Raw genomic sequence first — 27,939 nt, forward strand, 5'->3', positions numbered from 1 at the left:
GCCACCTCGGGATGGCTGCCTTGCCACTGAGAACAGAGTCTTAAGTAGAAGGATGCATCTCTGGTGGTTGAGTTTAGATGTCACACAACCGCAGAGAGAAGGTGCCAGCCATGTGTTTGCATGCTGGAAGCTGTTGCCATCTTATAGCCACCCTTCTCCCCCAGCCTCTCCCAGCCAGTCACATAAAGAAGCACCCAAAATCCCAAACTGCATTTTTATTATTTTTTAATAAACTTTATTCTATATTACAAATAAGTTTTTTTTTGTTCTGAACTGCAAAATAGGAATGCCTTATATTTACATACACAGGTATACAATTAATTATAACAAAGGTACAGAAGCTTGCCTTTACCAAGTTACAACTGGGCTCCAATTTAAATAGCATAGGTTTCCTTTTTAAAAACTTTTTCTAATCCTTTTTTTTTTTTTAAATATCTTACTAGGATACTCTTCTTTAAAAATCAAAACCAGAAGACCCTCTTCTTAGAGATCTCATCCACATATATTTGAGGCTCATTTTAACACTGTTGTCTAAAGATATGTTTTGCTTTGTTCTAACAAAGGGTCAGTGATCGAGGTGGGAGCTTTAGTTTGAAACAGAAGTGAGATAGGGCTGGAAGGGGGTGACTGGAACAGAGATAACCTGGCCTACCTCCTTCAACGCTTCTCTATGTGACTCAAAGACCCCTGCCGGTTCCTTAAACCACCCATCCATCCTGTTTCTCCCCTTCTCCTCTAGCATTTGAAGCTCAACTCTGGGTCATCTGGCTGGGCCAAAACCCCTGCATCACCCCCACACGTCGGCTCGCTGAGCCATTGGCTGTTGCGGTACCCTGGAGTTGCTGGTTGCTATGGTAACTCGGCAGGACCCTGCTGGAAGAGATGGACTGGCCCCTACATGCTAAAGTGGGGAGGAGGGCAGTGGCATCCAATCCTTCCTTCCCACCTCGGGGCCTGGAGGCCTTGTTCCTGCTCAAAGCAGCCAACACACGACTAAGCAAAGACCATATGTCTCAAGGATGCCAGGCCAAGGTAGGGAGTGGTGAGGGGAGGGCCGTCCATTCTAAAACACAAAATCATTGATTTCCCAATGGAAACAAGATTCTTTGAGGTAAGCTAGCTTTTCATTTTTAAGAACAGAAGGTTTAACAAGTCAACAAGCTAACGAGAACGTCAGGGAAGGAGAGGAAAGGAGGACAGACAGATGAGCACATGTATCCCATCTTCTTCCTGTGCCTGGATTGCGGCTGACCTCTGTGCACGAAAGCGTTCCTTAGTCCTGTTTGGTGAAGTGGTCTCGGTTTCTTAAGTGTCCTTTGGGTTGCTCTTTAACTGTATCCTCTGTTTTAAATTCTACTCTTGTAAGGGAGCCCTTCCAAAATGTGCTTGAGTCAAAAGATCAAAGATACTAACAAAGGAAGTTCTAATTCCACATAAAGAAATTGGTGGAAGATGAGCTGCATAGACCAAGTCTACTTGCTTTTGCAATCCTGGTGGAGGGAAAACTTGGGTCTTCCCATGACCCGTTCCTAATAGAGCCTCCCTAAAGTTTGAGGAAAGCTGATAAGAGATGTGTAGGATTCGGCAGTACCAGGGGCAGCCCAGAGAGCCAAGCATAGACATCAAAGGGGGTGGGAATGGAATAAGGTGAGGCTCCCCCAACCCAGGATTTTCAGCCTACCTGAACCACCTCACTACCTCTGCCAATACAAACAGAAAGTTCTTTTTGTATATGAAGGATTTTGTTTCATTTTGTTTAACTTTGCTTTGCTTTCTGGTAGGCACCAGTCTACTCAAGGAATTTAATTGGGATCCTAATGAGTATGTATTTCTTTTACAACCAAAAAATTCTATATACTTTTAAAACTTGGATACTCCCTCTAATAAAAAAATAATTTTATGGGGGAGCAAAAATTTGTAGTAAAAAAAAAAAAAACCTCTCTCTTGCATGTCTGAAACTTTTACTGCAGTGGATTACTTTCCAAATGAGAGGAGTGGTCATTTAGGTTTCCTGTCAAGAGCATGCCACCCTCAGCACCATGAGGAGAGGTTTGCAGAGTGTCCCAGCCTCACTTGGGAGCTGTGTCAGTGTTACCTGGGGCTGTGTCTCAGCTCCCCACTCTATAAAATAAGGCTCTTGTTTCCTACACAGAGAATGCCTGTAGGGTGAGGTGGCAGGAGGCGGTAGAAGGACTCCATCTGTCAAAAGTGTGGGGAAGCACCAGGAATAGCAGCAGCCATGTGAGATGCCACCCCTAGCATTGTCCTCATCCAGGGAATGTCCTGACCCATTTTTTTTTTAATGGGGGAGGCTCCTCCTATCCCCTGAGGCTCTCCTCATCCCCTTGGAAGTCATAGGTTTTGCTCCCACCAACCGAGTAATTTGGACTTACAACCATAGCAGGGCTCCCTTCTTACTCTTAAACTATTAAGATATACAAACAAAAACCAAACAACTCCAAAATCCCAAATAAATGGCCCACAGTTTTGTTTTGTTTTGTTTTGTTTTTTAAAGGAAGAGGCTGAGGGGTCAAGGCCTCCCAGTCACCTGTCCTTAGAGCTGGCAGAAAGTGGGGAAGAGGCCTTTGATGTAGATGAGGACCAGGAGGGATGGCTGGGGGGATATGGGGCATGGGAGAAGACAGGGCACTGAGCTGCCTGGGGTGGGTCTTCTCTGGGGGCCAGGTGAGCTCCTGGAGGTGACTCATTCACGGAAAGACCCCCTGAAGGCTTCGAAGAGCTGGCTGGGGCTGCTCACTGGGCTCACTGTTCCTGGAAGGAGCAGGGGAAGTTCCCAGAGAGGGGCATCTCTGGACCTTGTGCCTGCAGAGCACCTTCCTACCTGTGTCTGTCTTTTCCCTCACTGCTTGGCTGTCTGTGAGGTGGGAGGTTTGTCCTTGACTGATAACAATACTGGCCCTTCGCTCGGTTAAGTATTTGACTTCACATTACTGTGTCCCCTTGGTCCTGGGAAAGAAGACAGATGGAAATTGAGCTTTTCTTTTTAGGTCACGGAGGGTGGTGCTGAGACCTGGGCCCGTCACAGCATCATTCACGGCTCTGGAAACAGTGGTGAGGATTCTTCTTGCAGTGGAGGTCATTTGGGAAGTCATTGCTTGTGGATCCTCAGATGGGGACCCATAGGGCCTTGGCCAGACGAGGGAGCCCCTACAGCCAAGAAGGCAGCTTTCGGCGGGGTGGGACGGGGCTGGGGCAGTCACAGAGGGCTGGGCTGAGAGGTCTGAGCAGCTCCTGTACTCAAGTGGATAAATGGCCCTGGGACAGAGGCTATGCATGCAGAAGAGACAGGGTGGAATGAGGAGGGACAGGGAGGATGCTCGCAGCAGGAGGAGCACAGGCAGAAGCCAGACATGCAATGGGAGACACGGTACCAGGGACCTGGTTGCATGGGGGAGGTGGAGATGCTGGGCCAGTACATCAACCTTCACTGCTGGTGGGCACAGGTAGCTGGGCCTGAGGGGACCAGGTCAGAGACCTTTCCTGTGGGTAACTCCTGCTTCTTCCTGGGAAGAGTCCTGGACAGTCTGCCTCAAACTTTGGGATTTATTTAAAATAACTTCTCTTTCACCCGTAGCTCCTCACAAGCACCCAAGCTCACTTACCAGGCTGCACAAGGGGGAGGCTCTAGGGGCTGGCTTTGGATGCAGGGATCATGCTGCCATTGGAATGTACCTTGGCCTGTAGGACACTTGGGTTATCCTCTGTCCCCAAATTTAAAACCATATTGAAAGAAGAAGGCAAGAAAATATTTTCCTGAGGAAGTAACTGGCATGATGGCTGCTTTCACTTAGTGGCACCATTTGCAGCTACCAAGAAATGTCAGGGTCTCTCCTTATGGGGAAGGAAAAGAATGGGCAAAAGCTGCATCTGGGGGGACTTGTGCTCAGGAGAAATCACCAGTCTACCACTCTGTTTCTTGTCTTCCTCTACTTATTCCTTAAAATTTAGGACCCCACAAAGCCCCCTTCTTCCCTGCTACCTTAAGCCCTTCTCTCTCCAACATGCAAAAATCCCCACCTAAACTTTGTCAGTGATTTTGGTGGCTCATTCTGGTACCATTTTCCCTGGGTGGGTACGGGATAAGTTGGAGGGGAAGGTAAGGAAGATGGCCTTTTCTCTCCTTCTGTCTGCCCAGGACTCAACATAATGGTGACCCTACAAATTAACTTTGCCTCAAGGGAGGCCGTGAAGGGGCCTCCATCCCACAGGACCAAGTTGGCCCAATTCCTTTCTCTGGGAGCCCGCAAGCCACATGGGCAGCCCCTGGATGTTTGCTCTTCCAGTGGGGTAAGGAAGATCCCTGGGGGAGTCTGGAAAAAAGATTTGGGTGGGGGACGGGGGGGGGGCAAGGACAGCTTTTTGACAATGTTGCTTGTCTTTGCTTTCAAACACCATATCACACGTGCACCAAGAATCCAAACGGAAGAAATGGAAAACAAACAGCAAAAGAAAAGATAATTTTTATAAGCAAGATGGGCTGTGGCTCTGGATACCTGGCTCAAATTTCTCAGTCCCCAAGCAGGCCATGGGGACTGCAGCAAACAGAGCGACAGAAACAACCCACCCACTAATTAAAGTCAAACCGGCCCCAAACCCCTCCCCCAGGAGAAATGGGGACAGCCAGAAAATTTGTCTGTCCTTGTCTCCTCTTTCTTCCTAACCTTTCTATTTCTCTGAGGTGTTTGAAGTTTTTCTTATAACAAAAACATGGAAAAAAATAAAGTCCTGTACCACCAAAGTAACAATAACAATAATCATCTGGTAAAAAATAAAAGCTTCAGCAGAACTGTGATAAGTCTTTTTTCTTTTTTTTCTGCTTGTTCGATTTTTTCTCTTAACTGTGCAAAAAAAAAAAAAAAAAAAAACAACGCACTCACTCATACACACGTTCACACACGCAGCTTCCATCCAGCAAATCTGCGTTAAATACGTTTGTGTCTCTTTCCTCCCCAACCTTTTATATGTGCAAAAATATTGTAGTGACCGAGGTACTTCCTCAGACCGTCTCCCACATGCACCCTTTCTGGCCTTCCAGGTCCTGTGACTGACTTCTTGCGAGGGAATAAAATGATCAAGGATAGAAAAGCCAAGCTTCTCCACCTGGTACTGCACTTGCCAAAACCTTTGGTTATTTTTTTTCTTCCTCTTCCAATGCATTGTTTCCCATTTTCCTCTTCCCGTTAGGTTGCTCATGTCTTTTCCACCATCTGTCCTCTGTGACGTCACATGATGCCCTGTTCCAAGGTCCAGGCCTCGGCAGGTGACCACCCTGATTTCCTATGGACAAGTGCCCTCTCCTTCCACCCACCAGCTCTCAGCATAGAAAGCAAGTAAGTGTTGAAATGTCCTGAAGCTGCAGGATGAATGGATGAGCAAGGGGAGAGAGAAGGGGAACACTTCAAAAATCCTCCTACAAAGGACAAGGAATCCTTTTGAGCTTTCCGCCTACACCTGGGGCAGACACAGACACACATGCATGCACATGTGCTCACACACACGTGCACATATTCATATCCAAAGGGGCAAGTATTCTTAAAAGTACCGGATGCTCCATGGACTTTGCTGGAAATGGTGTGGTTTTTTCCCCAAGGGGGGCTCATTCTGAGTGGGTGACAAGGAACGATGTCTGATGTTTGGGGACTGAAGGCAAGACTGCGAATCCTTCTCCTCAACCTCACCTAAGATGTTTCTCCTTGTCTCCCATAGTGGTGAACAACTCCAGAGCAGAGGTGCTAACAGAGACTACTGCTTAGGGTGGGAGACCGGACCAGACAGCACCTGAGGTCTCCTTAGGATGAAAGGTTCCTAGAACCTTCCATTAGACCATCTCTCCCCATAGCCTCTGCTTACCTAGTATCCATTTCTAGGCACACATTTGCCTGCCTGGCTAAAATGGTGCATCTGTAGATGTGAGAACAGATGGGGAGATGGATGCCAAGGCCAAGGTCATTTGTATGTTGCTCTTCTCAATTCCAGCCAGGCCCATCAGCTTGACTCTTTGTCCCTCCCAGACCTGACAAGCTGGAGGCTGAGGTTGGCTGGCATTTTGGGCTGTCTCCGTGAGGCTGTGCTTAAGTCTGTTTCTTTCAAGGATGACTGCTGAAGAGATGAGGAAGGAGAATGATGAAAGAGATAGCTGAGATGTTGATGAAATCATTCTCAAAGAGGTCTGGACAGCCCAGTGACAAAGTCATCTGCATAGCAATGGCACCAGATTCTGCAGAGGGAACAAGGACTAGGCTGTTGGCCCCAGCCATCTATGGAGTTCTCAGGAAGGATGGTGGGGATGGAGCCATGGAGATGGCTGGAGGTAGAATCTCCTAGATGCACTCTGCATTTCACGTTGAGCCTTGATGAAGGGTGACAAAGGAGGGTGGAGATAGATGCTTTCTCTTGACAGCACTCAGGGCTCTGGTAATGGACTAGACCTATGACTATGATTGTGACTCATTTGAATTTGCGGGTAAATGGAAAACAAATTCTGCTTCCAGGGTAGATGCAACTCTCTTTCCTTTTCTCCCCCTCTGTGTTACATTTCTGCTGCTAGGATTCAGATGAAAAGGTTAGGAGCATCTCCATGGTGGAATGTAATTGCTATTCTTTCTCCTGCCTGGCTTTCTACTGGCGGGGGAGCAGGCAGGGCAGGCAGGTCCCTCTGGAGACCTGGAAAAGGACAAGAAGCCTCTGGACACCAGTCCAGTAGGGAGAGGGATCCTCAAGGAGCACCTCCCAGCTGCTCACACATGCCCTGCTCCAGCCACATGCAGGAGGTATGGCCTTTCTTCTCACAGCTGCAAAGCAATCAGACCATTGGCAGAACCACTGGAGATGAAACTGTGGGAAGGGGGAGCCAGGTGATGTCTTCCCAGTAAAGATAATACTGAACTCCTTCCTTGCCTCTTCCCTAGGCCAAGGCTCAGACCAAAGTGGGTGCTGCCAAAGTGGAAGGCGAAGTAGCAGCACAGAAACGTCCCCTGTCCCTGGCTCCTCATTCATTATTTGCACCCTGCTGCTGACATGCACGGGGTCAGGAGCACCTGGGAGACAGAGGCCCCTCTGACATCTTCTGGTTAGCTCCCTTGCCATGGGCCTGGCCATTCTTGGACTAAATGAGGGTCAGTGGCTTGGTCCAATTGTGTTGGCAGAGCAACTGGAAGAGAAGAGATCCAGGAAGGAGGGGAAACAGAAAGAGGCAGAGAGAAAGAGAGAGAAACAGCGCTGCTCAGGGGATGCTGCTGATGCCAGTCGGAACTTGCACTTGGTAAAGATGATAATCTAGACTGAGGCACGGCTTGGTGTGTCCCCCTCCAGGGCGGCCCTGGAAGGACGGTTCTCAGCTGTCTAAGCTCATGAGGGTTATGACTTGTTCTAGTTTGTAGGCCAGTTTCTGCTTCCCGCACTGGTCGTCGTGGTCCAGAGGTCCAAGGATCTGCGGAAGGGCCAAGAACAGGGAGATTACTCATTTGTGTGTACAGGTCTGTGTTCTCAGGAGGCACAAAGATGGTGTGGATGTGGTCAGAAGCCCAGGAGGCCAAGGCATGTGCAGGGGCACACAGGACACCGCGGGGTAGGAGGAGACCTGGGGAGCATGGGCGGGAAGGTGTGGCAGGCATAGCATGTGAGCATCGGCATGGCAATGAGCACAGGATGCCAGCACACACAGTCATGTCTGAACGACTGTGTGCATTCTACTGGCTACAAAAGATGGTAGACAGAGGGCAGAAGCTCTGCTGAAGATGCCTGTGCCGAGATGCTGCAGTTGCCTGCAGGTTAGACAGCAGCTAGTTCCATATCCGATGGAAATGTGTAGTGCTCAGCATGGAGCCGGAATGTGATTTCATGGATGTTAAGACATCCCACCCTTCCTCCCGCAGAAATAAAAATCCTCTCCATCAGCTCCTTGAGGCCCCAAATTCTACATTTAGAAAGTCATTTGTTTTCACTTTGCCCGTTAAAAAATAAATATCCCTAGAAGAGTAAGACTACAAACTTTCCTGGTCATTAACACCTAATGGATAATGTCTACCAAAGCCTTTTCTGAGGGCAGGCAGTTAGCAGAGGACAATGACAGCCAGCAATTGTGGCCCATGATGAAAAATGTGCTAGAATTTTACTCAGACTTAGGAGATGAGGGATGAAGTAAAGGCTCTGCCAGTTTCTAGCTGGGTGATCTGAGGCCAAACAGGTAACCTGTCTGAACACTCAACGTCCTCAACTGTTAATGTAGGAATGACTAATCCACTTCCAGGGGAGAGGATGTCAGATAACATCTGTGAGCACCCTCAACACAAGGCCTGCCCCCCGAGAGGCACTAGACAATTGGGTGGAACCTACTGATGTTGCAGTTTGAGGGGCAGGGATAAGAAGGGAGGGCAAGGAGATGAGAAGGAGGCTGAAGGCTCAAGGGAGGCGCCCAGGGCTTTGGATTTCGTGACCCAGTTAATGTTTCTTTAATTGTGGAGGCAGGATAGAGCTGGCCAAGAACTGTCATTTGTACGCACCATCATTTCATAGACGGGTTATTTAAACACCAAGGTAGACAGGTGTACTTGCAGACTAACAGAATCCTGTCTGAGATGAGACGGTTGGAATATTACACTGGTGCACACTATAGCATCCTTATTACCTTGCATGGCCACAGACAGGGGAAAACTCTGCCCCAGACCAGCACTCACCTGCAGACTGGCATCAGGGTCCCTCCCTTAAGGGACCCAGCACTGGCTTTCCCATGATGTAAGGGCCATGGAATTAGGCTGTTCATGGCCTGCAGGACTCCAGGCTTTGGGCCTGCTGGGTCTGCTTCTTTAACTGGGGGTTCCTGGACTCTCCTTAAGTGATGAGGATGGGAGGAAATAGAGAACTCAGGGCACAAGGTTCAGCTTCTCTTACTACCCTCCACTCAGAGAAGGTGGCTATGCTGCTGGTCAGATGCAGGGAATTTGGATTCCGAGGATGGCCAGACCCATGGCAAGAGAGCTGACTAGAAGCCCAGGAAGACACAGGCCTCCTCCTACCCAGCAGTGTCGTGTGTGTCCCTGCACATGCCTGTGTCTTCCTGAGCTTCCTGGGCTGCTCCCTTCCTGGGCTTCCTGGGCTGACCAGAAGATGTCTGAGGGGCCTCTCTCTCCCAGCTGCTCCTGACCCCATGCATAGCCAAGAAAACTCCCATAGCACCGTGGCACTGGCCAGAAAGAAGGCCTTGTCTATAGTGGCAATGACCGCAGGTGGGATTTTCCAGTGAGGGAACAAAACAAAAAACACATTCTATTTCTCCTGTTCTGTTCTGTTCTGTTCTGTTCTACTCCATTCCATTCTGTTTTGACTCACTTCTGTTTCATTTCTAGTCTATTCTGTTTCTATTCTATTCTACAACATACCGTATCATACCATACCATGCCATACCACATAGCCTGCCCATAGGAGTGAGGAGGTGCCTGTTTAAAGAGAGTTAGATCAGAGAGAGATGTGGAAAACATAAAAAAGAAGAAATACGGGAGAGAAAATAAGAATTAGAAAAGACAATATAAAAGAAACAGGTACTTATTTATATATCTAAGAAGCACAGGGATGAATGCAGAATTTATGGTATGGAGGGTTTCTAGCATCCCAGCCTTTAGAACACAGCCCCAGGTCCTCAGTGGTGGTTCCCCCAGCAGAGGTGGAGGTGTCTGTGGCGATGGTACCTTACATGGAGGCATGCAGGGTTGTCTTCATTCTCTGCCCCCTTCCATTCCGATGGGCCTGGAGCAGGGCAAAGCTTACCTCCTCGCTGTATTTGCCCACGTAAGAGAAGATCTCTGAGAGTGCACTCATGGTGTTGAACTCATTCATGTGCATCCGGGACTGCTCAGCCAGGTATGCATTCATGTCTTGGTCACTGATGGCTGGCATCTTCCCTATGTCCGAGTAATACCTGCGGAGGGATGGAAGTAGGGAGAAGCTGGAGTCGTGCATACGTAGTAGAGGAGAGATGGATGCTCCCAGCACCATGTCTGGGGCCATGAGCTCAGCTTGCACTGCAGGTAGTGGGTACTTGTGCTGTGACCACCTCGGGACCACTGTGGTCTCTCTCTCATGTGCGTTGCTGGGTCTGAACCAGGAAGAGCCCTCCGCCTCTGCAGCTCTGGATGCAGGAGGCATAGAGGGAAGGGATTTGGGGAGTGGCCAAGACAGGAGAGGAACTGAGAGCCAGAGGGGCCCAACTCGGGCATCCTCTTTGCTCTCAGCTACCACACAGAGAGGTCTAGACTGTCCTGAGTTTCTCTAACGCCCCTCCCACAGACTCAAGGGATCTCCTCCAGCAGGACCCGAAGGCTCTTCCAAGCGGTTGGTCTTCTCTGATGTCCTCCGCTCTCTGGGGGCTAAATGAGAGGAGGCAGGGCTGAGGCTGCTCAGGGAGAGACTGGCAGAAGGCAATCAGTCACTGTCACTTGCAGCTGTGCACTGCTGTCAACTGGTTAATTAGATGCCAGCATTTACATTTTTAATTTCTGCAATTTGACATTTTATGCACCAAACCTCAACTCCCCCACCAGAGGGGGATTGCGCAGTTTCTTAATGAGGAACTGAAAGGCCTCAGTGACCCAAAAGACAGCCACTTCTCACCCTCTCCTATGTACTTTTGGGCTTGTGGACTGCATAAAAGAGAAGAAGTAACTGCAATGACAGGGGGGCATCATAAACCTCAAGGCCTTGTGATGGCCCAGCTCAGCCTAGCCCAATCCAGCCCATGCCAAATCCCTGTGGCTGCCATGCTGGAGAAAGTAAACCTGAAACCTAGGATCAGAGGGGATGGGGGAGGACAGTCTGCAGGGCAGGGACTAGGGTGCATCAAGCAAGGCACCTAGGCACCAAGTTTAAGGAAAGGCACTCACTCTTAGGGTTGTGCAAGCATTGGTGACAGTGACAGACCCTGGGAGTTCTCAGAACTCGAATCTTGGTCAGAGGCTCTGGGACAGTCTCCCCCTGCACCCCAGCCCTGTGTCTTTCCCAGCCCTATCCTTCACTTCTCCAACCAGGACCCCATCAGTCTTGTGCTGTTTCCCTGACCTCCAACTGTTCCCATCAGTGCCCAGGAGGTGGGTGAAAACTGGCAGAGATGGTTTTCCTGTGCTATCCCAGTCATCAGCTCAAGGGCCTGCAATAGAGTGACAGTTCAATTTGCACCAGAGCATCCCTGGGCTAGTGAGGGCTGGGATGGCTTCCCTGCTCTGAGCTACAGTAGTACTGAGATTGCAGATCTGTTGTTCTGTCTGGAAAATGGGGAGGCAGAGGGAGGGAGATGACAGCTGTGCTCCCTGGCAAGGGAAGGGGCTGGTCAGAGGGGACTCCCCTGGCCACATACCAGACAGTTTGCCAACTGCTTTGTTGAACTGGTAGCATTTTGGCTGGGCAGGAGCCTGAGACAGGCAACAAGGCCAAAGGCATAATAACATGGCCTTTCTCAGAGCAGCCTGGGTGCTCAGACAGGCCACCCTGCCCCCGTCTCATTTGGATTTCCATCCTTCACATCTTCTTCTATTACCCACCCCCCCCACCTTCAGAACCCTCAGGGCCCAGTACCCCTTCCTGTTTCATTTTTCTTTCTTTGCTCCATCCCCAGAAGAGCCTGTTCTCTTCAAGGCCTATGACCCGCCCCAAAAACACATCCTCAGGTACCTCAGGACACAGGGCTCTGAGTAATTTAATGACATTCCAGGCATAAAATTGCAGCGAGACTCGATTCATTGTAACCATTTCTGGAATGCAATAAATGCCAATGTTCCATTTTATAGTGGGAGACCAGAGATTTCAGTAGTAGCTACCAACCTTGCCATTCCCAAGGAGATTTGTGTCATTGTCCCCTTAGGGATCCCATGTCTACCAAGCAAGATATGTTTGTCAAGTAAAGGACTATCTTCACAGGCTGTGTTTGTAAAAAGTGTGAACAAATAACCTCACTCACTTTTGGTACCATGGCCAGCAGCCAGCCACCAGCCATGCAACTCTGGTAACTCAGTTCCAAGCTTCCACCAGACAGGTATACTGTGTCACCTGTACACAATCAGAGCCTCTGACCAGGTGAAAAACCCAGGTTCCCATGGAAAGGACATAACTGTCATCAAAAGCAAAGACTCCTGTTATTTCTCTCACCAGCTGTGGAACCTTTCACAGTAGGCAGGTGGCTCTGTCAGGCTTTTTGCAAACAGTGCCAGGGACCTTCTTGCTGGCTTTATAGTCCCCGAGGTGTAAGGAATCCTAGGTTAGGGGTCACTGTGTCTGCAGTGAAGGAACCATCACTAGGGGAAACAACAGAAGCCCAGCACTCTGCCTTCACAGTGTCTTGCCTCATGGCAGTGCACTAAAAGCCCTGTCCATTTCTCCAAAGAGAATATCTAGAAGTATATATGGGTGTGTGAGAAAGAGAGAGAGCTGCTGGGGTGGAGGGCAGGGAGTTGAGAGTAGGGTAGGACAGGGCTGGGGCCCTGACTACCTCATCTAGAGGTACTGGGTGACATGCCTCTCTTGAACACATCGTCCTCTCTGTGTGATCAGGTCCTTGCCAAGCAGCTCCTGTCTCTTTCCTGTTGCCTTTGCACTGAGGAGGCTGGATCAAACCAGGGCATGTCTGTGGCCACACACTATTGACAGGTGGGCCAACTGCATGACCTCATCTTCAGCAAGTTCTAAATCAGCTGAGCTGAGTGGCCACCGACAGCCAGTGTCTGTGGGTTTGGGGCTTAAGTCTTGCTGACAGTCTACCCTGTTTTTGATCCCAAACCTGCCTGCTGCTAAGTGGTCCCATCTTTTCTGCAGGGCTTTGCCGATGCTATCTTGACTCCTCCTGCTCCTCCACTCCCACTCCCTGGCCAGCACCTTATACCTGACGCTGACTCATGTGGCACTGCCTCTGCCAGGTGAACCTTGCTTCCTTCTTGCTCCTGTGGTGCCAGCCCCAATGCTGGGCTCCTCCACTGGGAAGCCTTATTGATCAGGAAGAACACAATTAGGCCCTGTTAAGGAACTTTAAACGGGTGTTCTCATCTGCTGGCTGTGCATTGAGGAAGGGAAAGGGGAGCCTGGGCCCCTGTGCTTGAACTTGCTCCTGTGGGCGTTCTGCCTGCAGGTGAGCCCATCTCCAGGAAGTTCTTCAGGACCCCTCCGAGCTGCCCCAAGCCTGATCTGCTAAGAAGGAGCTGGTCCCACCACTGGCCTTCCCTGGTTCTCTTTGCTGAGTTGCTCACAGCAGGGAGGAGGCCAGCACCCCTGAGGTCCTGACATCAGGCCTTTGGAAGCGGCCATAAAGACCAACACCCCACAGAGCTGCATCCTCCACTGCTGACCAGTCTGCAGGATCCTAGTCTGTGGATTTCTATGGAATAGTGGGATGCCGGCAGAAACCCTGGGCCCAGAGAGTGACAGTGCGTATCTCACATCTGCCTTTAGGATAGCTCTGTAGTGATTGGGAAGATGGTCTCCAATGCCCTAAGCTCTTTGGAAAGAACACAGCGTTGGCATCCCTCCACACACCTCGAGGATGAAGATGCAGGCGTGAAAGATATTTCCAGCCTGATGCTCTGATATTCCCAATATGTAACTTTCAAGGCCCTGCACAAGTCTTCTCCTCTGTGAATCACGGGAGGGTCTCTCTGGGCCCAGCAGAACAAGGCCCCACACCCTGAGTTCCCCACTATGATGCTTGTGGGGCCTGCTGAGCATCTGTGTGGCCTCCCTGACCACAGGAGCTGCAAAGAAAGGGTCAAGTTCAATGCATTTCAAGTACCCAACTCACTCATGATGGATACCATTAATGTTTGACCCATGAATTAATGAATATGTTAATGAAATGTCTATATCTCACCTCTAGTATTGCTCCCAGGGTGAGCTGTCACCATTTTATATATTTGGTTTCCATAGGAGACATATTTAAATATTTAAAATTCTTAACCTTTTTCATGCCGTGACACACATGATAGATGACATTCAAATGTGTGGCACACTCTAGTCCAAACCCCAGTGGCCTGCTGTGACTCCATTATACTTATTTCTTAAAAGCTGACTGATGGCAAGTGAGTGAGGCCAATGTTGCTGCAAGAATGACCTTTCAACTCTTCCAAGTTAAAATCAGAGGAAATCACTACTAAAGTGTGCAAATGTATTGCTACTGGTAATGACACAAAAACTACAACTGATCACAACACGCCACTTCATGGTGACGACACTGTTGGGTTTTGTCTGTAAGATGAAGGTAGCAGTTAACTGCTAATCAGAAACCAAGAGACTCTTCTCCCTTTTTCCAGATTTGGCCATAAGCAAAATCTCAAATTCTTGGATGAAGGGAATGAATACTGGGAATCCACAGTGGGGCTACAAACCACCATTATTACAAGGTACTTGGAGGCAGGAATGGGAGGGGAGGATGGGTGGGGAGATGGTGGGAGGGAGGACAGGTAGGAGGATGGGTGGGAGGAGAGATGGGAGAAAGAGAAAAACAGATGGCAGGACAGGAGCGAGGGCAGGTGGGAGGATGGATGGGAGGACAGGCAGGAGGATGGGTTAGAGGATGGGTAAGAGAATGAGAGAGGAGAGAAGGGAGGGCAGGTGGGAGGATGGATGAGGGGATGGGTATGAGGATGGTGGGAGGATGGGTGCAAAGATGGGTGAGAGGACAGGTGGGAAGACTGGTGGGAGACTAGATGGAAGGATGAGTGGGGGATGGGTGGGAGGACAGATGAAAAGATGAGTGGCAGGGTAGATAAAGAATTTCTAGAAGACTCAACATACTGGCAGAATCATCTATGCCATTCAACCAAGAGTTATTGAGGCTTCCTGAATTTATATGCTTCCCTTTTTCACCTGCTCTGAAGAGAGGACCAGCCAGGGTAAGCCCTATTTTTTAGTTTTGATGGTGCAGAAAGCCTTCCCCAAATACGTGCAGGGCACACTCCACAGCAGTGAACCTCTAAGTTCGAGTCCTGGGAGGACTGTCACCATTTGACCAACAGCCGGGGAGCAAATTCAGAAGTGAACAAGCCGTGGCCAGGTCACTCCACCATCATCCTCAACTGCGGGCTGCCAATGTCCTTGGAATGGGGAGGTGGGAGATCAGGTGTGCTGTGGTCCCAGGTGAGGTCTGCCCTGCTGGACTTTACTTTCCCCTCCAGGGAGCCAGACAAGCTCAGAGGATATCTCCTCTGGAAGTGGGAGTGGACTTGTCCCTCCATCACCAAGTGAAGGAGCACTCTGGGCTTGATCTCAGCCCTGTCCGTGCTGTTTTCTCGATCTGTCTGTCTTTGTACCCTGGTCCCGAAAAGGAGAAAAGATTTGGGGCTTCAAGTAAGTGAAAGATGACTTTCTTGAAAGTGTCAGTGGTTGCTAAGAAACGAGCGGGATAGGAAATGGAAACCATCAAATCACTCCTAAAAATAACCCAATGGACTGAGTTTACTTGTGACCTGCAGCAGCTGCATGGCACAAATCTCATTGAGCACCAAGCAGAAAGGAGACCACTTGCTCAGCCCATGCATGAGCCTCAGCTCTGACTATGCAGCCTGTTCCTGGGAAATGTCCTTTATGCAGACATTTCATAAATTTTCCCAGCCCTTCACAGCCCTCGTTCCCCCTTCCCCGCCTGGGGCACTATCACAGTGACACTGTGGCACACGGATGACCAACAGCCCAGCTGCTGCCTCTTCCCCCTCTCCCTGCTGAAGAATTGGCTGTCCACACGGGAGGGGCTGGAGGGCCTGCTCCTGGCAGCTCTATTGTTGGAAGAGTGACCCACTGTCTACATAGCAGGAGGTGAGAGTCTGTCTAGGTGACTCAGACATAATCAGACACTAGGACAAAAGAGTTAGTTTCCTTTTGGACAGCCGAGGTGGCATGTCCACCACCTGCATCAGTAGGAAAGGAGGAGAGGGTATCAAAGAGCAGAGGGGAGAGGGAAAAACAAATCAAACCCTTTTAGTGACACTAATGCACTGAGGTGGCCAGGACTCTCTTCCCCCTTAGTTATTTCCTTTTTATAAGGGAAGGCAATTTTCAAGTATAAAGAGAGAGGCTGTCTCTATCATAGGCAAAATGATAAAGTTCATTTTGTCACCAAGTCAAGAACACCTTCTGGACTCTTTTACTCTTCAAAAAGGCACCATATCTGAGCTTCCCTCTAGGTTTCCTATATTTAAGCTACTTAGAATAAAGAGAAAGTCTAAATGCAGGACTGCCATGTAGAGTTGTGCAGGTTATTCACTGCACAAAGGTACTTGGACAAGAGGATGAGCTGGGGGTGACAAAGCCCATCATTCAGCAAACTACGCACTTGGTGTGGGGATACCTCATTCTGGAGGAAGGGGCATCTTTCTTAAACCATACAGAGGCACTATATGGGTTGACAGAGGCCCTGTCTGAAAGTAACGCAAATAAGTAGGAAGGTTATTTGGGAGTCAGCTAAGAGGCTTGGGATCTAGTTTCATCTCGGTTCCTTAAATCATCTTGGGCAGATTACTTAGCCATTCTGCATGTATATTTCTTCACCTTCATGGCATAAAAGGAGCTTATAGTTCCTGTCCTCTCCCTAGTACAGGGCTTCTGTGATGAATAAATAAAGCTTCAGCTGGTTGCTTAGTTCAGGTGCTTGGCGTATGGAACTGATGTGGCTCACACAAACCATTAACCTTCTTTACCATGAGTCAGCGCTGCCCTAGGAAGAGCCCAGCCCTGCAGCTCATAGGGGGACCTTCAGTCATGAGAGCTCTGCAGGACACTGGGATTTGATCACAACGCTGCAAGAACCAGGGCATTAAGAGCTCGTGCGAGAGTCAAGGGGCCAGGAGAGTGAGAAACTGTTCAGACAGTGACAAAGACATCCCCACCGAATGTTGGGAACTGCCAGCCAGACGGGAGCAGATGGGTAGAGGCCTCCAGCCTTTTCTGCAGCAATGATGTAGTTTGGCCCTTTGAAGTGTTATGATGACAGTTTTTATTTGTTTTTGGGGGGGGTGGGAAGTGAAGATTAGAGCTGGGAGCCACATCTCCTTTCTGGGCCTAGAAGACATTTCAGCCACTAGGCTCCAGGGCCTGTTATCTAGGGAAGCTGAGCTACCATGGCAACCTCTGGCCAAGTTTTCTGATTCTGGTTTCAGGGGACAGCAGAACTGGGACTTGGGGGTGTGGGTTTTGCAGTGGCAGGATTAGGCTTCGTGAATGACTCATCTGGAAACGCAGCTGGTTTTTGATGGGGAGGGGACCTTTTGTTGAGGGAGCTGCTGGCTCCAGCAAGGGGCCCTGACTTGGCTCCGTGGCCCAGCACTCACCTCTCCACCCAGTTCTTGTAGCTGGGGATGTCCTTGGCATACAGCAGCTTGTTGGAGGGCGAGTCCTTGCCCAGCCGGTGCTCTGACGTGGAGCAAGAGTCCATGAAGGTCTGAGCCACCACAGAGAGGCAGGCATCTGTGATGCTGTTCTTATGGATGTCAAACACAAACTGCGGGTTCTTGATCATGTTGACCCAAAACCGCAGGGGCAGGCTGCGTGGAAGGAAGAGGCAGACGGTCAGGGGAGATGGGGCAGTGGGGCTGCGGCGTGGGTAGGAGGGGTCTCTGGAGAAGGAGAGGAGCCTGGGGAACTAATAGAACTTAAGAGCCTTCTCTATGCTGGGGATGGGATGTGCCAGGGAAGGGAGGTGAGGCAGGACTGTAGGGCCCCAATTTACCTTCCAGGAAACTGAGGACTGGCAAGGCTGAATAATTCATCCACAGATATAATGTTGGTAGGTACTTGACAGGACTTGATACCCAGCCTTGATGGCAGGGCTCATCATCTTCCCTTTGGCCTAAAAGGCAGCCATGATGTATGCTATAAAGTGGAATTTCTAACTCTCTGTCTGTCTGCTCTAAGCCTGGTACAAGAGCATCTAGTTGGCAAACTTTAAGGAATTGCTTGGAATCTAGGCTTTGTATCTGACTCTCTGCCATCTACTGTATGACTTGGCAGAAGTCACACCCTTCCTCCCTGCCTGGGCCTCTCAGCCTACTCCTGCTGAGGCTGAGAAGTACAGTGTAGCTGACTGATTTTTCATTTCTAAGCTGGCACGCTTGAAAACCCACATTCACCCACCTCATGGGCCCCATCGTTTTCCCTCCTTCCCCTCCAGTTGGCACCTCCTGCCCACCAGGAACTGTGCTTGCAATTGGGGATACAGTGATGAATGAGACATATCCTCTGCTCTCAGGAAGCCTGCATTCTGGTGGGTTCATGGAAAGGCAGACATGAAACCAACTACATGCCGGGAGGACTGTGGGTGCTAGGACCAGGGTTGTGTAGGGTCCAACATGGGACCAAGGGAAGCATCAAGCCTACCCAGAGGGCAGTGTCCAGAATGCCTTCACAAAGGGGGCACTTGATGGTGGAAGTTTTAAAACTTGTGTAAGTCTTTCCTTTCCTTTTTCTTTCTCTTTCTCTCTTTTTCTTTCTTTCGATGGAGTTTTGCTCTGTCACCCAAGCTGAAGTGCAGTGGGGAGATCTCAGCTCATTGCAACCTCTGCCTCCCGGGTTCAAGTGATTCTTCTGCCTCAGTCTCCTGAGTAGCTGGGACTACAAGCCCCATCACCACACTCGGCTAATTTTTATATTTTTAGGATAGATGGGGCTTCATCATGTTGGCCAGGCTGATCTTGAACTCCTGATATCAGTTGATCTGCCCACCTCGGTGTCCCAAAGTGTTGGGATTACAAGGCGTGAGCCACCATGCCTGCCCTGTGTGTTTCTTAGCAGGGTGAGGCCTGGAGGAAGGGGGTGGAGGATGGGCTGCAGACAGGAAATCTGCATTAACAAAGACAAAGAGGGAAAAGTGTGCCCTGCAGTCTGCTATTGTAAGCCTGTTGCTTATAATGTCCCAATCCTGGGGCCTTCTGCCCCTTTTGGCTGTAGCCATCCCTGAGGGCTGTAATCCTACAGCTTCCAACCAGCCTGCTTGGATGCAGGTGGGAAAGAGGGCTAGGCACCATGCAAGGGATTGCTTACTTGTTTCCTCTGCTCCCACCTCTGCCTCCTGCCATTTCCCCTGATGTTTTATTGTTTTGGTTGTTGTTCTCACTGATGGTAATAGTTAGAATGTTCATTATGTGTTTGGCTTGCTTGTTAGAACTTAAACTCTTTGAATTACATCATTTCAATAGAACCAGTACAATATTTCTATACTTGTTCTGTCTCCCAGCAGCCAGCATGTACAAATAACAAATGCTATTAATACAGGAAAACCTAATGTTCAAGACTGCCAATCAGTCGACAAGGATCTATTAAGTTCCTACAAAGTGTGCAGGGTGGGACTCAGGCAGGCAGCATTGAGGTCTGACAATGTTTGGCGGTGTTTGCTTCATCCCTGGCAATCCCTAATAGGAAATAATGGGATGGCACCCAGGAAAGCTCAGAGAGCCACGACACCCAGGTGAAAGTAGGGGTCACTCCAGCTGCCCAGCCTTCCTGACAGCTGGGCTCAGAGCCCTGAATGGAGGACTCATGACTTCCCAGCTAACGAAATCTCTGTTTACATCTTCCTGTTGTTCCACAAGTTACACCCAGGATAGGGACTCTGGGAGTCCACACTTGCTCTGCTGGTTGTTTCTCCCCTATGCTCCCCGGTCCTCAAGCCAGTTTTGCTGACAGGCACAGCAAACAGGGAAGCCACAGCACCCACCTGAGGCTCCTGCCTAATGAAATATTAGCATATTATTAACATTAGTGGTGGCACTAATCTCTGGTTGATTGCAGCCACTCAGGCTAAATGAGCAGGAGGTTTATTTAAAAGAGAAGAGGTGGGGAACTGTGGAAGAAGAGGGTGGGGAGAGGGTGGGTTACACCTTGGGCCAGGAATAAGAAAATAATCACTTTTCCATCAGAGACAATTAACTCCAAGTCAATATGCAGATCTTAAAATTCCCAGACTAACTGTGTCTTGCTCAGCATAGCAACAGATCAAGTCGTCAGGGTTGGGGGAAACTGTCTACTTTCTGGGATTCCCTTTGCTCAGACCTGAGTACTTGGAAGAGCTGGCATCCAAGAAGATTTGGCTCCACTCCAAGGACATTATGGCACCCCTGGAGGTGGCCTTTCCCCAGCAGGAGGGATGGGGTGAAAACAAATGGTTTAGATACCATTGTAGGTGATATTCTTGCAATGTGCCACTAAAAGCAGGTAGAAATGTTTAGAAAGACCCAACTTTCTCCAGCTAGGACCAAGAGAAGTTCTGGGCAGAGCATTTTTTTTTTTTTTTAAATTTCCTGAAGGCTGCTAACATTCAATGGAGGCAGTAAGTAGGAAGACTCACTAACAGAAGCAGATTGGTAGGCTGGGGACATGCCCCACCGAATAGCTCCCAGTAGTCACGCCAAGAAGTCTAGAAGAGTTAAACGCATCTTACCTAAAGGCAGGTCCTGGGAGATATCAGACCCAGCACAGCTTTCAAAGGAGAAATTGCACCACAAAGTTTTGCTACACTGAGTGAGCAACTAGATTTTTGAGTCTTATTTCAGAAAGGTTGGAAGAACCCCAGAACGAAGGTCTTCTCTCACTAGGAGTTAATATGGCAGCAAACCCCACGCTTCGGTTCTGTGGTCTCAACCTTGGTTCCTGCCTGGTTTTTCATATTCAGCAGGGATAGTCTCTTCTCTTGGTGAAGAGGATGAGGAGCCAGAGCATACTACATTGAATACAGTTTTGGTACCAAAGCCTGACTTCTGCCTTCATCTGTGCATTGCTTTGGGGCCCAGGGCTAGGTGCCAGGGTGCTTGGCTGAGCCCTAATGCCTTGCCCATCCTAGCAGTTGTTGGTGCTGGGCAACAGGCCCACACTGCCTCAGAAGAATGATCTGGGGAAGAAGAGCCTGGGACAGGCACCATGGAAAAGCTACAGGGAGGCAGTTCTGGAACCGATGAGACAAAGGATAAGCCAGCTTTGCCTCAGGTAGAGCTCTCAACCAGAGACCACCTTGGCTTTGCATCTTATCAATAATTATTGAGACCCAGCTTTATGCAAGCTTCCGTACTAAGTGCTGAATACTGATGTGCGATCTTGAAATTTCAACCTGAAATACAAATTACTCACAAGTGAAAGGAAGGATGATCCATGTTAAAAGGAGAGAGGGGATCATAGGGGAGAACACCTAGAATGTCAATTAGTACTTGGAGAATCTTGTTGTCTCAAAGGAAGGCATAGTGGTTAAGGGCAGGTCTCTTCACCACCCAGAGCTTAGAAAAGAGAAGAGAGCAATTGCTTGAATAGAATAGGAATGCCCTTTGTTCACCTGGCTGGTTCCTAAGTGTGTTTCAAAACTGCTTGCAAGTCACTGTTAGACGTTGCCCTTCTAAGATCTGGTTGCACACGACACATCCTCCATCTTCCATAGCATTTGTCCCACACCAGCAGACTTCCTTGCCTCTCACCCTCATCTGTCAGTTCATTGAGGGCAGGGGCCATGTCTGATTAGCCCAGTGTCTAGCATAATCACAGGCACCCAGGAGGTACTTGGATGGGAGAGTGTCCTGGCCATGACATTTGGCATATTATTTCTTGCTTCTTCAGCTGGTTCAATAAATGTTTGTTAACTGACTAAGTGATGGGAAAGAAAGATGCACAGACAGATATGACTAGAGGGAAGTAAGAGAGGGAGTGAGCACAAAAATCTAGGAAGAGTGGATGGGGAGGACCAGAGAATGTGCCTGCTCAGAGTCCCTGCTGATGAAAACAGGCTCTGGCCAGCCCTTCTCCTGGAGGCCCAGAGTCCCACCACCATTGACTTGAGGCTGGGTGGGCTCAGGGCTCCGGGTGGGCTCAGGGCTCCCGATGTGCCCCCTGCCCTCCCTTCACTCACCAATTGCTCTTCCAGGTATGGCGGACGTGCGGGTCATGAATGCCATGCTTATCAGCCTGCTCATCCAGGAAGTCAAACATGTACTTGATGGCCAGGGGCAGGGCAGAGCCACGGTGTGCCGTGCTGAAGATGGTCTCAAAGAGGTCATCCACAAACTTCTGCAGTGTGCCCTGGAGAGGCAGGATACGTCCAGACACAGCTCAACTCACGTAGTTCTGAGGATGGCTTTTAAAACCTGCCTCACAGACCTAGGCAGGGGAGGATGGTATACAGCCCACCCTACTTGGGTAAAATTGCGTAAGTCCGTGCATTAAATCATTTTTTCCCATTTCATCTGTCTCTAACAGCTTTAAATTTCCCCTGCACATGGAAAAGAGATATAACACTGATGACTGGACCTACGTAAGGCTTCCTCTGCCAACAACACGGTTTGGTTGAACACCCTCTGGCGGTGTTATTTTAGCACTTTTCACAAATGCTAATGAACACTCCTTGGTCAGAGCAGACAAACACAATCTGCTGGCTTTGTTTGGGCATTACTCACACTGGCTAATGAACAGTGACTCACTTGGCTCTGCGGAGAGCAGAGCTGAGCCCAATCTCGGGAGTGAAAGACTAGCACTGCAGGCAAGCAATGTCCCCAGAACCAGGATTAGAAATGGTGCCGGGGGTCAGACACGGTAGCTCATGCCTGTAATCCCAACTTTTGGGAGGCCGAGGCAGATGGATCATTTGAGACCAGGAGTTTAAGACCAGCCTGGCCAACATCGTGAAACCCCACCTCTACTAAAAATACAAAAAAAAAAAAAAAAAAAAAATTAGCCAGGCGTGTTAGTGCATGCTTGTAGTTTTAGCTACTTGGGAGGCAGGAGGATTGTTTGAACCTGGAAGGAGGAGGTTGCAGTGAGCAGAGATTGCACCACTGCCCTTCAGCCTGGGTGACAGAACAAGACCCTGTCTCAAAAAAAAAAAAAAAAAGAAAAGAAATGGTGCCTGGGAAGTTGCTGATGGAGCCCCGGCTTCCCCCACTTGAGATTGTAGATGATACCCCAGAGAAGAAATCATTCTTTTATAAGGCATGGCAGAGGAATGTGAAAAGAGGCAGTTAGAGTCTCAGTATTTCAGAAGGGCATGGAGAAGGGATAGAAACAAATCTTCAGATTGCATGTCAACACTGATGTATTGGTGGGGTTTGCCTGGAGTGCTGGATTGAGAAGGATTCTGAGGTTCGGTACGGGGACTGGTCAGCAGTACCTCCTGGGGTGGGTAATAGAGTGGGCACCAGCATGAATGCTAGGTACTGGCTACTCTGGCATTTCTGTGGGCTGATGAAGTCCCTCTCCATAGCCTCTGGGCTCCCTGCACCCAGTTCTCAAGTCTGATACCTTAGTGGCCAGGAGTCGGGTCAGGTAGATTTCAGACACCATCTTGCTCCCCCGGTCCCCCTCCTTCTGGTCTCCGTGCTCGTGGTTCTTCACTAGGTGCCACATCTTGACTCCACTCTCCAGGTCAGGAGTGATCATAGGTGTCCGTGAGCGGAGGCTGTCGGGGCTGCCCGTGTACCGGATCATGTTTTCTGCCAAGGCAAGGATCACCCCCAACGTATGTGAGGCCGCACGGCCTTAGCCCATCACCTTACCGTGCATCCCTTGCTCTGGCAGAAGCCAACGACCGTCTGATTATTCCTGCCATTGGCCAGTGCTGTCACCTTGCCTTGGTTTGGTGCATTCCCTGAAACTGGGATGCCTTTCTCACCACCTCCAGGAAACTATCTGTGGCTAATTCTACCCACTCAGATCTCCCCCTCCTTCCTGTACTCTGCATCGTGTCAACCCTTAATTATTCAATTTGTAAAAATATAAGCCTGTACTTTTTTAATGCTTTTCCTTGTAAGAGTTCTCAAGTCATGTCTCAGGATGTGTTCTGTGCAGCCAATTAAGTACATACTTAAGAGCAGGTAGCCTGTCTCCCTTAATAACCGCTGATCGGATGAGTAATCGCCGGGTAACCTGCTCACCTTCGTCTGTCCTCCCCTCTGGCCTGTGCCAATTATTCCTGTTTATTTGCTGAAACTCCTGCCAGTGTTTGTGAAGTGTTGTGAAATGAGTACTGAGCAGGAAAAAGAAATGGCGGTCCTACTGTGTGCAGGCACTATTCTCTGTATTCATCTATTTATTATCTAGAATGATCCTGTTCAATCGGTAGATTTTTCAGTCTCTTCTGGTAAATAAATAAATAACCAAGGTTCATAGTGGTCAGATGACTAGCCCCAAAGCACACAGATAGGGCAGAACAGGGCTCCTTCTGGCTTCTACTCCACCTCCAGCACCCTCTCCCCACCACTGCAGAGCCTCGCACCTAGTCTGTACCTGCACTCCACTGCAAAATAACAGTGACTCTTACAAATCATTTAGCCTCTGTGCACCTGAGTTATAATGTACTAATCTGCATAATAGGGGGAAATAATAATTATTTAATTCACTAGATTGTTATGAACATGATGTGAGATAATAGCTATCACACAGCCTGGAAGACATTCATGAAAGTTGGCTTTACTTCTTTTGCTCGTGGATGAAGGTCTTGCTTATGCATCAGAGTGCCTGACTGAAACCAGGGTCCTCTTCCCCCACCTGGCTCTCTTCCCCGATGGTCAGCCTGCCTGATGCCCTATCTCCCCGCTCCAAGAGTCTCCCGCCTTCTGGCTATGCTGCTCAGTCATGACAACAGCTGCTCAGGACACCTGGGACTCCCCAGGACACTCGGTGGGATCTTACCATATTTACTCGCTGAGGTCCTGGAGACGGTGGAGTTGTTCACTGCGTTATAGGCTGTCACCTGCTTGGACACTAATGCCACCACGGAACCATCTGGCACCTACAGGGAAAAAGCTTCTCAGGGCCTAGGCACAGCAGCTCTGCCCCTCCAGGAAATAAGGACGAATCATGATGAACTTGGCACTAAGGGGAAATTGGTGCCTTGCTGGAGAACTAGGGGACTTTGGAGGCTGTCAGCTTTCCTTGGAGCAAAACAAGACACAGATCTGGATACTGACTAGTGTTCTATTTTGTGGCTTCTCTTGGAGTAACTTCTGGCAAGAGCTCCTCCCTAGCATTCTCAATCCCAGTGCTTCCCTGGAAGATGACCCAGCCTTAAATGCCCAGAGGAACTTCTCAGGAGGGCCTTCTTTGGGGACTTTGCCCATGCCCTGCAGAGAGTGTGCATGTCAGGATGCTATCTCCAAAGAGGTAAGGGTTTCCTGGTTTCTTGGCTGGGAGACACCAATTTCCTCTGGATCACTAAGGGAACATGGAGTGCTGGTAAGGGGCTTGGTGTCTAGCCCTGTTATTCCAGGGCAAGGGACTTGTAGTTGGCTAGCTCCTCCCCTTTCCACATTCCCCTCACCTGGTAGTGGGCCAGCGTGTTCAGTCGCTTCCAATCATTCTCAATCTTGGTGGTGATGTCTTCATCCTGCAAGATCATCCTTGCCCCACTTCCTTGTCGCCACTCTGCCAAGAGAGCGGTGGCATCTCAGAGAGGCCCTCTGACCCCTCCTGTGGGGAAGCTGAGGACCCTGTGTAGGTACCTATGCAGTGCTAGCTCAAGGGTGTATCCATTGCAAGTGCTAGCACATGATCCTGTGAAAATGGAGTGCCAAAGCTCTCAACACAGAGAGGCCCTGAGTTCCAGTTCTGGTTCTGATCCCAACAAACTATGTGACCAAAATGGGGCTAACATCACTTATCCACCCCTGCCCATCTGCTTGCTATGAATGGCTACATCTGTAAAAAGTAGGTGCTCAAAAAGTTTTGGCCAAACAAAAGAGGCACATAATAAAACACTAAGCTTTGACAAAGCATGAGGCAAATGCAAAGTGGCATAGTTGTGGTAGTGTGACTTGTTTGCTTGATTGGAAGCTCTTAGAGCTGATGAAATCAAGGCTGTAGGCTCAGTCACTGAACAGCCCCAGACCTGTTCCAGGGGTTTATCCTACAGGGTGAAACTGGCAGGTGTGTCACCCTTGTCAGGGAGGTTGGGTCAAAGAGTGTGGAAAAAATCAGCAAAACCCATTCTCATGCCCATGAACATCCCCTTCCCTGCAAAGTTTATGTAAATGATATCAATGTTGTAATCTATCCAACACCTAATTGTTTGATGTTACAAGGATATATTTACATCCCCATATTATTCTCATGGGCCCAAACACCTACAATACATGGGCTTACTGATGGATCACACATGGAAATGGGAGGCTGTTTCTCATCAACCAAATCCCCACCACCATACTTGGTACAAATCACATGTAGGTGGAGAAGTGCACATTCCTATCTCGAAGTGTACACACATGAAAATCCATGTGCATGTCAGACACACATAAACTCATGCAGCACACACATGTATGAGCTCACGCACGCACACATACCATTCTCATGGACATATACCAGAAAGGAAAAACAGCCTCTTAAATTCAAATGCAACATGTGTTCCAGCCAAGAAGCCAGACGTTTGGTTTCCAGGCAGCCCGGATCCTGCTCAATGCCTCTCAGATGCTGATACTTCTGAAATGTGCAAAGAATGCTGGGCTCGTTCAGAGTGTTGTTAGTTGCTGGATTAAGTGGCCTGGCAGTCACTGCTTGACCCATCAGGGATTTCTTCCTATGTCTCACAGAGCCACATGTTCAGATTCTCTTCCTTGTTTCCCTCCTGCCAAGGCTGGTCCATGACCAGCCACATTTGTGGCAGAAAGCACCAATTCCTCCCTGCATTGTGCATTTGTTGTGGTCTGTGCTGCCAACCCCATTTCACAGATGGCATGCCCTTTGGAATAGCAGAGATGCTCCTAAAATCTAAGCCCCTTGCCTCCAGTCCCTGGGGCTTCCCTGCTGCCTGATTTAGAGCTTAGCGTCATGTCAGGTGGTCAAAGGAATGAAAGCATAGGGACTACATGCTTGCTCACTGGAGCAAGAAGTCTCTGGGGACCATCCATCCCTTAGTCCTGTGGATGTCACAGCTGGGATTGCTCATGGTGATTATAGTCTGGGGTGGTTAGACTAATGGACAAAGGGGAAAATGCCTCACTGTGGTATCTGGTCACTAGCATTTTTGCTTGTTATTGTGTTGTTTTTTTTCTTGAGTTTTTTTTGTTTTGTTTTTTATTTTATGGAGGTATGCATGCATGCACTTTTGAGTGGTTGGAGCAAAGGAAGAGGAATCTCTTCTAGCTGGCCAGACAGCTGATGTGCTGTGCAGTTGGATGCCGGTGGACACCAGTCTGGGTTGGGGAGTATACGGCAGCGAGCCTCCCCTGCTTGCACGGTGAGCGGCACCTGGTTAAGTAAGTCAGAGGCTACATAGGGGTGGAGGAACAGCTTTGGGGCACAATGAAAAAAGGGAGCCAGCATTCTGCTTTCCTCATATTTGGGGTAGGGAGAGGGATGCAATGAACTCAGCTCTGGACACTAAGTCCTCTGGCTGGGCCCAAGGGAGTCTCCTCCACTGAAGTGACCATGGGGCTTGCTAGGACTAGAAGGAGAAGGTGCCAGTGGAGAGACAGCCCTCTAGCTTAGCAGCTGCAAGGGCACTCCTTGCTGATCAAGAATTGTAGCACATCTCAGGAGCATCCGAATGAATAAACCACATGGCCTTGCCAACTAGGCAATGATAGTTGGTGACTGATTCTGGGCCCCAGGGCAGGTCTTCTTCCATGATGCACAATTCCCCTTAGAGCTTTGCAGTGCACAGCCTGGGCGGCCATACTCAACAACCCTGGCTGAGTCATGCTCGGAAATTATGAGAATGAGAGTCCACCTACCTCCGTGCCCCTATCCAAAAAGACTGGGTAAAACATGGTCATGTCTCCTTGGGAATTATCTCAAAAAGTCAGGAATGTTTCCCCAAAAGCCAATATGGAGAGAGGGGGCTGGAATCAAGGAGTACACTTAGCTTGCTTTTAGATCTCTCAAGCCTATTGTTTTGTTATCTCCTAGATAGAAAAAAATTGCTATGTGCTTTTTTTCTGAAATATCAGAAAGGTAAAAATAAGAAGAAAGGAGAAAGAGGAGGAGGAGGAGGAAGAA

At 49.2% G+C, this 27,939-nt stretch overlaps 1 protein-coding gene across 2 annotated transcripts in view; it reads right to left on the reverse strand.

Moving 5' to 3' along the window:
* Window positions 1–208: 208 nt before the first annotated feature.
* PLXNA4 (plexin A4) overlaps window positions 209–27,939 on the reverse strand; it is a 452,610-nt gene continuing 424,879 nt past the window's right edge. For both annotated transcript variants that reach the window (XM_054559822.2, XM_024249841.3), the window contains exons 26-32: window positions 25,268–25,371; window positions 24,640–24,739; window positions 23,251–23,441; window positions 21,866–22,035; window positions 17,313–17,525; window positions 9,784–9,934; window positions 209–7,450 (exon numbers count right to left, since the gene is read on the reverse strand). In XM_054559822.2, coding sequence (XP_054415797.1) covers window positions 7,355–7,450; window positions 9,784–9,934; window positions 17,313–17,525; window positions 21,866–22,035; window positions 23,251–23,441; window positions 24,640–24,739; window positions 25,268–25,371 — 1,025 coding nt within the window. In that variant the 3' untranslated portion in view covers window positions 209–7,354. The remainder of the gene's footprint in view (window positions 7,451–9,783; window positions 9,935–17,312; window positions 17,526–21,865; window positions 22,036–23,250; window positions 23,442–24,639; window positions 24,740–25,267; window positions 25,372–27,939) is intronic.

Source organism: Pongo abelii, chromosome 6 (assembly GCF_028885655.2).
Source record: "Pongo abelii isolate AG06213 chromosome 6, NHGRI_mPonAbe1-v2.0_pri, whole genome shotgun sequence".
Taxonomy (NCBI): Eukaryota; Metazoa; Chordata; class Mammalia; order Primates; family Hominidae; genus Pongo; species Pongo abelii.